Genomic DNA, 14,601 nt, shown 5'->3' on the forward strand with positions numbered 1-14,601 from the left:
TCACAAATCGAGTCTAAATCAAGCCAAGCGGCACACAGGCAGACAGCAGGCAATGTTATTCAGCAGTTCAAAAGCAAGGCAGCAGAAACGATACCATATGTCTCCAGGGGACACTGGGAGCGACCACCCTGCTCGAGGGAGAGGAGATCGTCCGCGTAAGAGATCCAAGTCCCACTGAGGCATCACGAAAGGAACAGGAGGAAACATGTGCTTGATGCCTTTCAAGAATCTATTTACAACAAGGAACTTGAAAATAGAAGGCTGACCAGGAAGCCACAAGAAGGCTGAAATGACCGAAAGATAGCCCTTGATAGTGCCCAGGACAGAGCCCTGCTGGGCGACAGAAAGAAGAAAGAGGAAAACCTCTGAAAGAGGGGCAGAGAGAGGATCCACAGCCTTTGCTGTGCATCATGCCACAAATTTGTTTCACCTGCAGGCATATACCGTTTTTGTTGGGGGACGCCTGTCTGGCAGAATAGCATTACAGACTTCAGGAGGCAAGTCAAATGGCCTCAACTGTCGCTGCTCAATCTCCACGCATGGAGGTGGAGGCTGGACAGGTTCGGGTGGAGGACCGTTCCCTGCTGCTACGACAGAAGGTCCTCCTGAAGAGGCAGTCGAATCGGGGGATCAATTCACATTCTGAGTAGCTCGAGATACCAGTATCTTCGTGCCCAATCCGGAGCCACAAGGATGACTTGGGCCCGGTCGCGCCTGATCTTCTTCAGCACTCTGGGCAGAAGTTGGATAGGCAGAAAGGCGTACAACAGACCGCAACTCCACTCGCGACGAAAAGCGTCGCCGAGCGAGTGCAGCCTTGGAAATTCCAACGCGCAGAACTGAAGACATTGCTCGTTCTCTTCGGTGGCGAATAGATCTAACCAAGGCTCTCCCCACTGCTGAAAGAGACCTTGTGCCACGTCCGAGTACAGACGCCATTCGTGATCGATCATGCACCAGCAGCTGTGTTCGTCCGCCCTGGTGTTCGGCGAACCTGCCAGGTGTTGAACCACCAGGGTGATGCCCTGATATTCCAGCCATGTCCAGAGGTGCAGAGCCTCCTGACATAGGGTCCACAACCCCACCCGCCTTGTTTGTTGCAGTACCACATGGCGGTGGTGTTGTCCGTGAACACCTGCACTACACTTCCCCAGACAGAGGGAAGGAATGCCTTCAGTGCAAGCCGGATCGCCTACAGCTCCAGAAGGTTGATATGGAGCCGGAGACCAGAGGCCTCGGATCTCCGCCTGTCCCATGTGGCCACCCCATCCTAGGAGGGACGCACCCGTCACCAATGTGTACTCCTGTTGGGGAAGGGAGCGGGATCTGCCACTGACCCAATCACGGTCCATGAGCCACCACTGCAGCTGTCTCGCAGTGCCCTTCGAGATCAGGATGTGGTCAGTCAGGTTGCCCTGATGCTGTGCCCACTGGAACTTCAGGTACCACTGGAGAGCCCACATCCGCCACCTGGCGTGATGTACCAGCAGGATGCTGGAGGCCATCAGCTCCAGGAGCCGCAGGGTGATTCTGACCGAAACTCTGGATAAAGGCTGAAAGATTAGAAACAGAGCCTGAATATCCCAAACCCGCTGCTCGGGAGGATACACCCAAAACTGCGCCGAGTGTAAAACCGCTCCGATGAAGAGGATCTTCTGAGAGGGACTCAGGTGTGACTTCGGCACGTTGATGGAGAACCCCAGTGAGTGCAGGAGGCCGGCCGTACTCTGGAGGTGGAAGACGACTGTCTGGGGCGAGCCCGCCTTCAACAACCAGTGGTCGAGATAGGGGAATACTGGAACCCCTAATCTGCGCAGATGAGCTGCAACCACTGCCATCACTTTAGTGAACACCCGGGGGGCACTGGTAAGGCAGAAGGGGAGCACGGTAAACTGAAAGTGCTCGTGGCCTACCATGAACCGCATGTAACGCCGGTGGGCCAGCAGGACATGAATATGGAAATAGGTGTCCTGCAAGTCCAACGCTACCATCCAGTCTCCAGGGTCTACGGCAGCCAGAACCTGAGCTAAAGTCAGCATCTTGAACTACTCCTTCAGGAGGAAGCCGTTGACGCTCCTGAGGTCCAAGATAGAGCACAGGCCCCCTTTGCCCTTCTTTGGAACCAGAAAGTAGTGGGAATAACAACCACGTCCTACTTCTGGACCTGGAACGCGCTCGATGGCCCCCTTGAGGCAGAAGCTGCGGGAGCTGATGTGGGCTGACCGGCTCTCTGACCCCCTGCTCCGCCACGGCGTGCAGCACGTCCGCGACTGCGTTGAGGCTGTACAAACGTGTGGGGGTGCCCCTTCTGTGGCCATGAAAGAGACGAAAAGCAGAAGTTTGCTGGAGCTGGCCCGACAGGCCCAAGGACTTGGCCATAGCCCTGAAGTCCTTAAAGCGCTCAAGCTCGCTATCTGCTTTGTCGCCAAAGAGGAGACGGCCATCAAAGGGCATGTCCATGAGTGTGTTCTGGACATCCCCTGAAAAACTGGCGGACCTCAGCCAGGCGTGACGAGTAATCGCCACAGTCGTTGAATTTGCTCTGCCCAGCGAGTTCGGATGGAATACCGTGCTGCATCTCGGCCGTCAGCGACAGCCTGGGCGAGCCGTGTCTGGGCCTCCGCCGGACACTGGGGCAGCACGTCCGCCACCGTATCCAAGAGAGTGGGTGTAACAGCCCAAAAGGCATGCAGTGTTAATGGACCGCAATCCTAGGCTGACTGAGAAGAACAGTTTCTTTCAAAGTAGGAAGGAGCTCGCACAGCGTTTTAATCCTAAGTTGCAGGGTTGTAACGGGCTGTGGTGTGCTACTGGGGTATGAACACTGTCTGGCCAGGCAGTGTGAAAATCAATAACGTAATCCAAAGGCTCCCCCGTCTGGGGAGAGAACACCCCTGTGCCAAACTGATCTAGCCTTTTGGATTCCTGATCCGGCGGAGCGGTCGGGAATGCGGTCTAGGGCGTGGAGGCCTGGCTAACCAGACTCTCGGGGGTGGAGTGGGTGGACAGAAAGCAGGGGTAGCCCGGAGCCGGGCGTTGGCGTCAGTCCACGTACTGATCCACAGGGAGAACTGTGGAGGGCTTGGACCAAGTGCCCATCAGAAAGTCAGTGAGGGCCTCATTAAACGGCAGCAGAGGCTTCGTAGAGCTGACTGGCGGTTGAAGCACCTCAGTGAGGAAGTTAGTCCTCACGCTGCTGCAGGGAGCTCAAGGGCTAGGGCCTTGGCCGCCCTGTGCAACACCACTTTTGAAGAAGGGGGGAGTCAGGTCCTGGGACGTGGGGCTAGCTGGACCATTAATATAACTAAGTACACAGATTGCCAGCCACACACTTACATCCTCTATTTTTGAGGGAACAAACCATAAGAGACTTCCTGGTTCGTTCGGGTATATCACTCACAGCATAAGTAGCCCCCTCCTCCGTAGTCACGGAGGGAGGAGAGAGAAAACCAGTGTCAGGCGAAGTGTCTAGACCACTGGCATCCCCCAGCTCATCTGTCCAGTCCTGACTTAACCAGCACTGCTGACCCAGAGGGTCCTCAGACCCCTCCCAGTCCTCCCCTTGATCCGTGTCCTGATTAACAGGCATGTCAAATGTCAAATGTCAAAGGTTCTTATATAGCGCCTTATCACCGATAGGTCTCAAGGCGCTTGCTTTGGGAACCCGTCCTGGCTTTTCCCTGTGAGATAACCCCTACTGGGCATCCCCACGGTGAAAGCCAGGCATCCCGCCATGGGGGGGCCGTAGTGGAGATTAAGCAAGCTATTGCCCAGAGTTGCAGAGTGTGAACCCGTGATTCGAGTAGGCACCGAAGCGAGAATTGTCGAGTCCGTGGACATTTGGGCTCAAGACCTTGCCGCGTCGGGAATTGAACCCTGGTCCCAGGTCTGACCTCTGCTTCAGGGTCTGCCTCCTCTAACCAGTGAGCCACACTTGCATAAATGACAGAGCCGGTCATAGGTGAAGGGCTCACCCATCGACGTCGGAGACGGCGCTGCTCCGACGCCGAACCGGGACTGGGGCTAAAACCAGGGACGGTGTTGTCCGAGGATGGCGCCGGGGTCAGTACCAGCGGAGGAGTCATAAGGTCAACTGGCGTCGACCGGGATCCAGGCCTGGATCCCACGGGGTCCTGCACGCCGAGACCGAAGTTGCCGACGGCACTGGGGCCGAAGCCGCCAGCAAGTTAGGACTCCCAGTCGGACCCGCGGGCCCGAAGCCGCGCCGGCAGGTGTCGACGGCGGGAAGAGAGTCCTCTTGGCAACGAGGAAGTCTCTAATATCGCCCGAAGTCGCATTGAGTCCAGGGAGCGGAGGGTGTGGGACAGGATGCAGCTCCTGAGCCGCGTGAGTGGCGAGGAGAGACCGAAGAGCAACACTGCTTCTTTTTGACATGCCTCGACTTACCCGAGTGCGACGACTTGGATCCGGATGATCGGTGATGACTGCGGCTCCGCGACCAGTTCCTCGATTTCCTCCCCGACTGGGACCTCGAGCGGCACAGAGTCGACTGCCGGAGCTCGAGGAGCTTACGAGAACGCTCCCGCCTAGCCTTCGACGTCAAGGCCCGGCAGTCGGGGCACGACTTGGCATCGTGGTCGCCCCCAAAACAGTAGCGACTCCGGCGGAGGGGGTCGGTAACAGACATCAGTCGGTTAAAGGCGTCACACAGCTTTAAACCGGGCATCCCTACTGGCACCAGGAGTCGAGTCGACTCGACAAAGATAGACAAAAATGTCCAAAAAGTTAGTCAAAAAATGACTGAAGGTACGTGCTCTTCCCGGATCTGCGCTAGCTGGCGCGGAAAAAAGAAGAACTGACGTCAGCGCGTGAGGGCGGCGTCTAAGTACTCCAGCGACATCATTCCGTCGATCCCGACGACGGACACGGAGCCGCAGATGACGCCTGCCGACGCGCAGGGGTACTGCTGACGAAGAACTTTCCGTATCTAGTCTGACGCCTGGGGGTAATTCTAAGGTAAGGAATCTAGCGGCGCATGACTTACTATGCCCGGTTGCTCTAAAATAATTTGAATTGACTTGCTGCTAACTGGTCTTTACTGCTGCTATTTTAGAATTGACTTTTCATATATCGCCGAATTTTAAAACTTCTCGCATTTTAATTGGAAATCATTTTACTGTGCATTGGGTGCTTTGCTTAGTGTTGTTTGGTCCCTACCTGCCTGTGCCCCGTTCCACCGCGGGTTTTCCCGTTTGCGTGGAGGGCACGGCGGCAGACAGCTAGTCCCCCCGCTCCCATTGGCTGGTGCCGGTCAGGTGGTGCGCCAGACTCGGGCCGGCCATATTTAATCGGGAGGACTTTCTCCGCGCACAGCGGACGCGCGCAGCGGGCGTGCACCGAAGTTGCGCCCGTCCGCGCTAAGGACGTGCAAGGGGCTAGTTGGGCTGGACCTCGTTTTACTCTTCATAAAAATCATCGTGAGTTATATTCCCACTCTGCACTTCTTGCACTTAGACCTGGGTTTAAACTGTGTCATTTCTCTTCTATTCCTAACAACCTGGTTAATCTCAACTGTTGCAAAGGGGTTTCTAGATCCATACGCCCTCGCCATTATTGTCTTAATAAATGTAGGAGATATGGAAGTCAGTTTCCCGTTCCTAACGATTTAAGTGAGGCTGGCCTGCTCCTTAATGCTAGGTCGTTGGCTCGTAATAATGTTGCCTTCAACGACTTTGTCTCTCAAAAAAGGGCCCCTTGGGTCTTTATTACCGAAACCTGGGGTTCTGAAACCTCCGGCCCTGACTTCGTAGAGGCAGTCCCCGAGGGCTATTCTTTGGCCAGAATGGATAGGTCAGGGTATCCTTTACAGAGACACTTTTACTTGTAGCACTAAGCCTCTTTCATTACCCTCTGATAAGTTTGAGGCTTTGTATTTCTCTATTAATTTCCTTCCCTCTGCCTCTTTCTCTGGTATTCTCTGTTATAGACCTCCTGGCCCCAGAACGACCTTTGCCCGTGACATCCTTAAATTGATAGAGCCCTACATTGATAAGCCCCACTTCAGTATTCTCGGCAATTTTAATTTTCACTTAGAGGCCATAAAATCGAAGGATACAGCAGTACTTGTAGATGGTCTAGCGGCATGTGGTTTGGGTCAACTGGTCATTGGCCCCACACATTTGGCCGGCCATACGCTGGATGGTATCTTTTCAAATGATTCAAGACTTTTGGCAGGAACTCCCATCCCTCTAGGATTACCTTTAAACTCCTGTGCTTAGCCCATGGTGCTTTTTACGGCGCAGGCTCAGAAGGTATCAGGGCCCTTCTGTGTGTGTATTCCCCCAGTAAAACCCTCCGGTCTTCTTCCAATAATTTGCTTGTGGTCCCCAAGTTCACAAAGGCAAAGTGGGGAGGCAGAGCTTTTTCTGTTCTAGCTCCTAAACTCTGGAACTCTCTCCCTTTGGAGCTCACTAGCCAATCCTCTTTAGCGGTCTTCAAAAAACACCTGAAGACCTGGCTTTTCTCCCAGGCATATTAGGGACTGCGCCTTTTGTGGCTTCCTGGTTCATCTATCTGGTAATGTGGACCTTTTGTTTGTTTTTCTGGCGCCTTGATGCCCCTTGGGGCTAAGTTTTGCGTGGTATAAAAATGCTATTCATTCATTCATTCATTCAACACGAACGTGTTTCTTTCAGATTCTGTCTTTCAGATACTAGCTTTTTTGGCATAAGGATTTTCTCCAGTGTGGAGTTTCTCATGGTGAGATAGCGTTTTTCTCTGCAGCTTTTCTGGCATTCAGAACACTCATAAGGTTTTTCATCAATATGGAGAATCGCTTATGGTTAGTGAGGCTGTGCCTATCAGATAGGAATTTCTGGCATTCACAGCATTGGCAATGTTTTTTCCCTGTGTGCGTCTGCTCCTGTAGAGTGAGATTGTGTTTAAAACTGATGCTTTTCTGGCACTAAAATATTTTGATGGTGTGTTTTCTTATGGCGCTTGTAACCATCTCTACCTCTGAATCTTTTCTGACAATTAGAGCACTGATAATTTTCTTCTCCAGTATGGATTTTCATATGTTTAGTGAGATTACATTTAAGGCTGAAACATTTTTGGCATTTGGAGCACTGATAAGGTATTTCCCCAGTGTGGGTTCTTATATGCGGAGTGAGACTGTTTTTTTCACTGAAACATTTGTGGCATTCAGAGCACCGATAAGGTTTTTCCCCAGTGTGGGTTCTTATATGAATAATGAGACTGTTTTTTTGGCAGAAATATTTTTGGCATTCAGAGCACTGATATGGTTTTTCCCCAGTGTGTGTTCTTATATGCTGAGTGAGACTGGTTTTTTCACTGAAACATTTGTGGCATTCAGAGCACCGATAAGGTTTTTCCCCAGTGTGGGTTCTTATATGAATAATGAGACTGTTTTTTTGGCCGAAACATTTTTGGCATTCAGAGCACTGATAAGGTTTTTCCCTAGTGTGGGTTCTTATATGCTGAGTGAGATTGCTTTTTACCCTGAAACATTTGTCGCATTCAGTGCACTGATAAGGTTTTTCCCCTGTGTGGAATCTCAAATGTGCAGTTAGAAGTGATTTACAGTGGAAATGTTTTGGGCATTCAGAGCACTGATAAAGGTTTTCCCCAGTGTGGGTTCTTATATGTTGAGTGAGACTGCGTTTGTCTCTGAAACATTTCTGGCATTCAGAGCACTGATAAGGTTTTTCCCCAGTGTGGGTTCTTATATGTTGAGTGAGACTGCGTTTGTCTCTGAAACATTTCTGACATTCAGAGCATGGATAAGGTTTTTCCCCAGTGTGGGTTATTGTATGTTGAGAAAGAGTTCTTTTGTCAATGAAACATTTCTGGCATTCAGAGCATTGATAAGGTTGTTCCACAGAATGGATTATTGCATGTTCAATGAGTTTGCTTTTGTAACTGAAACATTTCTGGCATTCAGAGCACTGAAAAGGTTTCTCCCTAGTGTGGGTTTTTATATGATGAGTGAAACTATTTTTGTCAATGAAACATTTCTGGCATTCAGAGCACTGAAAAGGTTTTTCCCCAGTGTGGGTTCTTATATGATGAGTGAAACTATTTTTGTCAATGAAACATTTCTGGCATTCAGAGCACTGAAAAGGTTTTTCCCCAGTGTGGGTTCTTATATGATGAGTGAGACTGTTTTTGTCAATGAAACATTTCTGGCATTCAGAGCACTGATAAGGTTTTTCCCCAGTGTGGGTTCTTGTATGCCGAGTGAGACAGTTTTTGTCACTGAAACATTTGTGGCATTCAGAGCACTGATAACGTTTTGCCCCAGTGTGGATCTTTGTATGCCGTGTGAGATTACGTTTTACACTGAAACATTTCTGGCATTCAGAGCACTGATAAGGATGTTCCACAGAATGGGTTATTGCATGTTGAGAAAGACGTTGTTTGTTACAAAATCTTTCCTGGCATTCAGAGCACTGATAAGGTTTTTCCCCAGTGTGGAATCTCACATGTGCAGTTAGAAGTGATTTAAGTTTGAAATGTTTTGGGCATTCAGAGCACTGATAAGGGTTTTTCCCACATTGGATTCTCGTATGTTCAATGAGTCTGCTTTTGTAACTGAAACATTTCTGGCATTCAGAGCACTGAAAAGGTTTATCCCCAGTGTGGGTTCTTCTATGCTGAGTGAGACTGTTTTTCTCAATGAAACATTTCTGGCAATCCGTGCACTGATAAGGTTTATCCCCAGTGTGGGTTCTTATATGACGAGTGAGACTGTTTTGGTCACTGAGACATTTCTGGCATTCAGGGCACTGGTAAGGTTTTTCCACAGAGTGGGTTAATGCATGTAGATTTAGACTAGGTTTGAAACTAAACCTTTTCTGGCATTCAGAGCACTGATAAGGTTTTTCCCCAGTGTGGATTCTCATATGCTTAGTGAGATAAGATTTACGCCTGAAACTTTTTTGGCATACTTTGCACTGAGAGTGGTTTTCCCCAGTGAGCATTCTCTCAAATTCAGTGAGATGAGATTTATGGCTGAATCTTAGTTGGCACAGGTAACTATTTTTCCCCAACTTGGGTTATTTTGCTTTGATTGAGACGGGTTTGAACACTGAATTTGTTCTCACAGCCCGTGCTTTTATCAATTGTATTCCTAGAGGTAATATCTCTACTTTTCTCTTGCTTATATGCCACAGTAAGAGTGAACCTGATTTTAAAGTCGGGCTTGTTTAGATAATGTTCAGCACTTATCTCTAAAAGAAATTGTATGTAATCTTCTTAACACTTGAATTGAGCAAAATATGTCTGGAAGCAGCCCTGTAACACCTGTCGAAATGTTTCTAGCAGATAATAGTCTTTTGGTTATAGCCTCTCTGGCAGCAACTTATTTTGTGACTGAAGTTTTTCTCAAATCCATTTGTATAGGTTCTTAGCAATGCAGTGATAAGGTGTTGGTCTGATATTTAATGCTTAAGCTGAGAAGTCACTTTTTGCACTGACGTATTGGCAGTAACCGAGGACATTAAAACATGCACAGTACTATTGTGGATCATTAGTCGCAGAACATCAGTTCCTTTTACCCTTTCTATGTTTGGTGGAAGGTTAAGGTTTGTAGTTCTGAAGACGAGGATTTATTCACATTAGCTATTACGCAACGGTGCTCATTTAATCAGTTTTACATATCACTCCTGCACAACAGATAATGTTGAGGCGATTTACATAGAATTACAGAACTGTACATAATAAAAAGGAAACAATCTGAGATGGTCATGAACACAATAAAGTGGTGAATTTTTAAGGTTTTCGCAAGAGTAAGTAGAGTGGTTCGAGGTGTTATATCCCGAGGCAGATAGTCTCAAACTTGCGTAACTGCGTAACTGGTTAAAAACGGTTGTTGAACAAAGGTGATTTTCCAATCTTTTGGTTGTTAGCGTGTCAGCTTCGGAGTCTTCTTTAGTGTCTTTTCTTTGATGGTCTGCAGACGAAACCTTTTGTTATAACTTTCTTTCATGCAGTGTGTCCTTCCTCTCTGGGATTACATGATGCTTTAGATGAACGTTATGCTGTCATGCTGAGGCAATTTGTCTTTCTGATAATATTTCAGATGAGGATGCTCTGATTGGTCTTTCTGGCATTATTTCTGATGCTGTGTGCACAGGTATGACTTTGCTCTGGGTTAATGAAATGCAAAATTAGATACTTCACTTACAGGTATAGTACTTTCCTCAGCTCCCACTTCCTCGCCACACCTAGATTTCGGAATTTTTTTAAACTTAGAATGCTGGATGTCCTTCAGTTTTTCAGAATAATCCTTCTTATGGCACTAACATTCAGTTGCCTGGTGGTAAATCGTGCTTTTTTCATCCATAATTTCAATCACCTATAGTATTAAAATTAAATAGTTAATGCATGTAAATTTCTCCAAAAATAATTTACAAGCCAAATCAATACAGAATTGCAGAACTTTGAAAATGTTGAGCTGTTCTTCTGACAGAGCAGAGTGTAGAATGGTAGCCTGAAAATACTTGGATGTAGGAGTAAGGATTTGTAGAATTTTCAACATTTTATTAAACTCACAAAGGATACCTGTACCCTATGGAGTTGTAACATAGAATCCCAAAGGCAGAAATTAAAGTCATATGCCCTGGCACCAAACAGCTATTTAAAAAAAATACTATTCATTAATTTTTAATGTAGATTTCTGGGATGGGAATTTCCCCATGGACAACAGGCGTTTTCCCCTGCCCTGAGTTCCCACCAACTTGTATCTGGTATCCTGACTTTTGAGTTCTGGCCTCTGCCGCACGCAAATCTATTGTGTGTTGCAAGGACTATGCCTAGACCTATCCCTCAACTATTGTCCAGAGTATGATTCAAGGGCAATGAAATTAAGGCGTACTTTCATGTGTTCATTTTATTCCACCTGATTATCAGTGGTTAGGTTTTTCTGCACCTGGATTTAATGGGTGCAGAAAAACAGGACACCATTTTTTTCCAGACAGAAAAATTAGACTGAAAAGACGCACAGGACTCTGGGTGCAGCAGAAGCAGCCAAGACTTATGCTGTTTTTTTTACTAACTGCGGAAAACACACAATTCTTCCCTCTGTTTTCCCCTTCCCTCCCCTGCTTCACCAATCCCTCCCCTACTTCACCAATCTCCCCCCCCCCCCAACCAACCACATGCATATATATATATACCACCTGCTTAAAACAAGTGGTAAATAAAAGCAGAAAAACACTATGAAATAGTGAATGGTATGTGGTTTGACAGGCAGAAGAATCTGTTCCTCGTGGCAACTCCCCAGTCCATGGCGTCAAACTAGTAACTACACGTTACTGGGGTAAAACTACCACAAAGTTGAAAAAAAAAGAAATTTACATGAGATTTTCCTGTCACCCCAGTACTGTGCAACTTCGAACAAGGGGTTATGATAGGTCACGGACCGGTCCTTTGACCTGGAGGGTCACACCAAGTGTGCCCTTATTTAAGGCAGAGGACAGTCATGGGTTTAACAGCTAGAGCGGTGGTGGCAATGCACCCTGTTGTAAGGATCAATAGCCTGATGCGATCTTTGCATCATGGTCAGTGGAGTCGCTTCCTACTGACACACCCATGTAATGCTCCATTTCTATGCCTGTGCCCAGACTTTGCGCTAACATCCAGTGTGTGTTTAGGGTGTTGGTGTGTGTAGCATAGATGCAATGTGAGAGTGCGACAGATTAGAATGCATCTCCTGCCTGCCAGGTGTGTATACAAGTGGGACCATCTATCCCTCTTTTATACTCCAGTTCAAAGTCCTCTGTTACCCAGGAATAATGTGCTCTACAAAGTACCCAGGTGCCTGCTGTGCCACCAGGGATGGTGTCAGCCTGACAGCCTATCTAAGTTGAGGGGACATCACCTGCAGGCTGAATTACTTAATGGAGAAGCTGCGTACCTGTCCTGAAGAGCCTAGAAGTCTGCCTAGAAGCCTGCCTGTCTGGTAAAAAAGGGAAGGGAGTTTGACTATCCAGTAGGAGGACAAGGCGGTCCTGGAAGAACCAAGGTCTGACACATCCCCGGTATTTGTAGGGCGGGCCGGAAAGCCATTCAGCAGGACCAGCTAGTCTGAGGGACACCCCGCCAAGACTCTCCTAACGGTTCAAGGTAGAAAATAAAACTCTACGACAATGTGATTGTTGAGGCCCAGACACGTTGGGACGTGTCTGGTGCGCTCCCACCCTTTGAACTGTTTAAATTTTGTGAGCTGACGAGCTCGGGAGCCTGCACCTTCATGCTGGGAGTGCAACTGGTCCTGAGAGACGAGGCAGCATGCCCTGCAACCTATGAACTTTGCTTTTTCCCTACTGACGATTGAGGAATCATGAAACACGTGTCTAGGGATACGAATTGAAACTAATAATACAGCACTGGCTCTGAACACTTTGAAATGAATTGAGCGAGAAATAATGAACCATCATGCTTGAGGTAATTATGTTGGGACGTGTCTGGTGCACTCCCACCCTTTGAACTGTTTAAATTTTGTGAGCTGACGAGCTCGGGAGCCTGCACCTTCATGCTGTGAGTGGAACTGGTCCTGAGAGACGAGGCAGCACGCCCTGCAACCTATGAACTTTGCTTTTTCCCTACTGACGATTGAGGAATCATGAAACACGTGTCTAGGGATACGAATTGAAACTAATAATACAGCACTGGCTCTGAACACTTTGAAATGAATTGAGCGAGAAATAATGAACCATCATGCTTGAGGTAATTATGTTGGGACGTGTCTGGTGCGCTCCCACCCTTTGAACTGTTTACATTTTGTGAGCTGACGAGCTCGGGAGCCTGCACCTTCATGCTGTGAGTGGAACTGGTCCTGAGAGACGAGGCAGCACGCCCTGCAACCTATGAACTTTGCTTTTTCCCTACTGACGATTGAGGAATCATGAAACACGTGTCTAGGGATACGAATTGAAACTAATAATACAGCACTGGCTATGAACACATTGAAATGAATTGAGCGAGAAATAATGAACTACATGAACCATCATGCTTGAGGTAATTACGTTGGGACGTGTCTGGTGCGCTCCCACCCCTTGAACTGGCTATATCTATCAGTCTAATGGGCCTATAGTTCGAGGATTGCAGAGGGCAACCTTTTTTCAGTTCAGTTCATAGGGCTTTATTTCGATAAAAATATCATAAAAGCACACATTATATACAACACATTTACATAAAAACCATTTGTTAGCAATTCATTATTGTTTAAAATCTAAAACCTTAGACAATAAAATTGTGGTTACAGATTTTAAATTTAACCATGTTTTCAAACCAGATCAAACATTTGGTGTTAGCCTTTTAGCCCTAATGGACCATGTCCCTGCTAAAAACTTAGAAAGACCACAAACATATAGTGGCCGTGTGTCCGACATTAAAATCCGGAGTGCCTCATTGGAGCGCCTAGTTCCCATAGCTTGGCATATAGGTTTGAGTCACCTTCGTCTTGGGTGGGCATAATCCGGGGAAGCAAACAGGATATGTAGTACAGTTTCTCTACTCGTTTGACAAATAGGACAAAGAGATGTTGTCTGAGACGGGGTTTCCAGTGAGCAGTTAGGGCGCGCACTGGGAGTGCCCCTACCCTGAATCTAAAATATAATGCCCTGTCATAAGATTTCCATACAATATCTAGATATAGTTCCCGAAATAGTACATCTTTATGCCTTAGGAACTCTTCCGTCAACCTACCAAGAGTTGGGTCAATACAAGTTCTGGTAGCGACCCATTTCCAATAAAGGATCATAAGGGTCGCTTTCGGGGGAGAAGACTGAGTATCCCAGGCTTCAGTAAGGCCTAGCTTGCCAAGTAAAAATGTAACAGGGGGGGGCGCCCAATTTTTTTCGGGGGGTTCAACACCAGAAACTTAGTCTTGTCAGTATTTATTACTAGGCCACGTTGGATGCAAAAAGCCTGAAAGTTATCTAGGAGGCCATGAAGGCCTACTGGGATCTTAGAGCGTATCATCGGCGAATAATTGGGTAGGGATACACTCCCCTGCCAGGGATGGAGCATCTGATGGTTTAAGTAGCAAGTGCTCAACCACCCCATTCACATACAGTGAAAAAAGGGTAGGGGCAAGGGCACATCCCTGGCGGACCCCAGTTCCCCACCGGAATCCTATTAGTTTTCTGCCCCTCTGTACCCCACCTCACTTGTGCGAAATTTCCTTCGTGAAGCCTTACTAGAATAGACAAGATGTTGGGTGGAATCCCCATTTCTGACAGCACCCCCCATAAACGTCCTCTAGGCACAAGGTCGAAGGCAGTCCTTAGATCAATAAAAGCAAGGTAAAGGCTGCCTTTGCCTATAACAACCACTTTCCAATGAATAAGTAGTAATCTAAAAGCCTGCTCTATAGTGCCTGTGCCAGCTCTGAAGCGCGCTTGATAGTTGGAGAGAATCTCATTGTCCTCAGCCCATTGCAGAATTCTTTCAAGCACCACCTTCCCCACAACTTTCTGGGTGGAGTCTAATACACTTATTGGGCGGTAGTTGGAAGGGTCGTCCCTCTGGCCCTTTTTATAAATAGGGACGACCTCGGCCCCCTTCCAGGACTCAGGAATGGCGGCACCCTTGTCAATAGCAGTCAAAAGAGTA

General features: G+C 47.8%; 1 protein-coding gene and 1 long non-coding RNA gene across 4 annotated transcripts in view; both read right to left on the reverse strand.

The window, feature by feature from the left end:
* Window positions 1-6,110: 6,110 nt before the first annotated feature.
* Window positions 6,111-8,963, reverse strand: LOC147737396 (uncharacterized). Of its 2 annotated transcripts, XM_086928363.1 has the most exons (4): window positions 8,869-8,963; window positions 8,552-8,784; window positions 8,108-8,467; window positions 6,111-7,855 (listed from the first exon to the last, which is right to left on the reverse strand). In XM_086928363.1, the coding sequence occupies exons 1-4, from the start codon at window positions 8,961-8,963 to the stop codon at window positions 6,903-6,905; spliced, it is 1,641 nt and encodes a 546-aa protein (XP_086784489.1). In that variant the 3' UTR covers window positions 6,111-6,902. The 2 variants fall into 2 exon arrangements, with proteins under 2 accessions (XP_086784489.1, XP_086784488.1); XM_086928362.1 differs by having other exon boundaries at window positions 8,024-8,963.
* Window positions 8,964-9,604: 641 nt separating this feature from the next.
* Window positions 9,605-14,601, reverse strand: part of LOC147737397 (uncharacterized) — a 40,419-nt gene continuing 35,422 nt past the window's right edge. For both annotated transcript variants that reach the window (XR_015297202.1, XR_015297209.1), the window contains exon 4: window positions 9,605-10,339. This is a non-coding gene — a long non-coding RNA (uncharacterized LOC147737397). The remainder of the gene's footprint in view (window positions 10,340-14,601) is intronic.

Source organism: Lissotriton vulgaris, chromosome 1_1 (genome assembly GCF_964263255.1).
Source record: "Lissotriton vulgaris chromosome 1_1, aLisVul1.2, whole genome shotgun sequence".
NCBI lineage: Eukaryota > Metazoa > Chordata > Amphibia > Caudata > Salamandridae > Lissotriton > Lissotriton vulgaris.

Bases quoted from the DNA above. Each gene is read 5' to 3' on its own strand.
- LOC147737396 (XM_086928362.1), bottom strand. From the start codon at position 8,963: ATGCTCACTGGGGAAAACCACTCTCAGTGCAAAGTATGCCAAAAAAGT. The intron at 7,856-8,023 runs AACCTTTTCAGT...ATTCTGTGGAAC, and splicing joins AAGAACCCACACTGGGGAAA to AACCTTATCAATGCTCTGAA.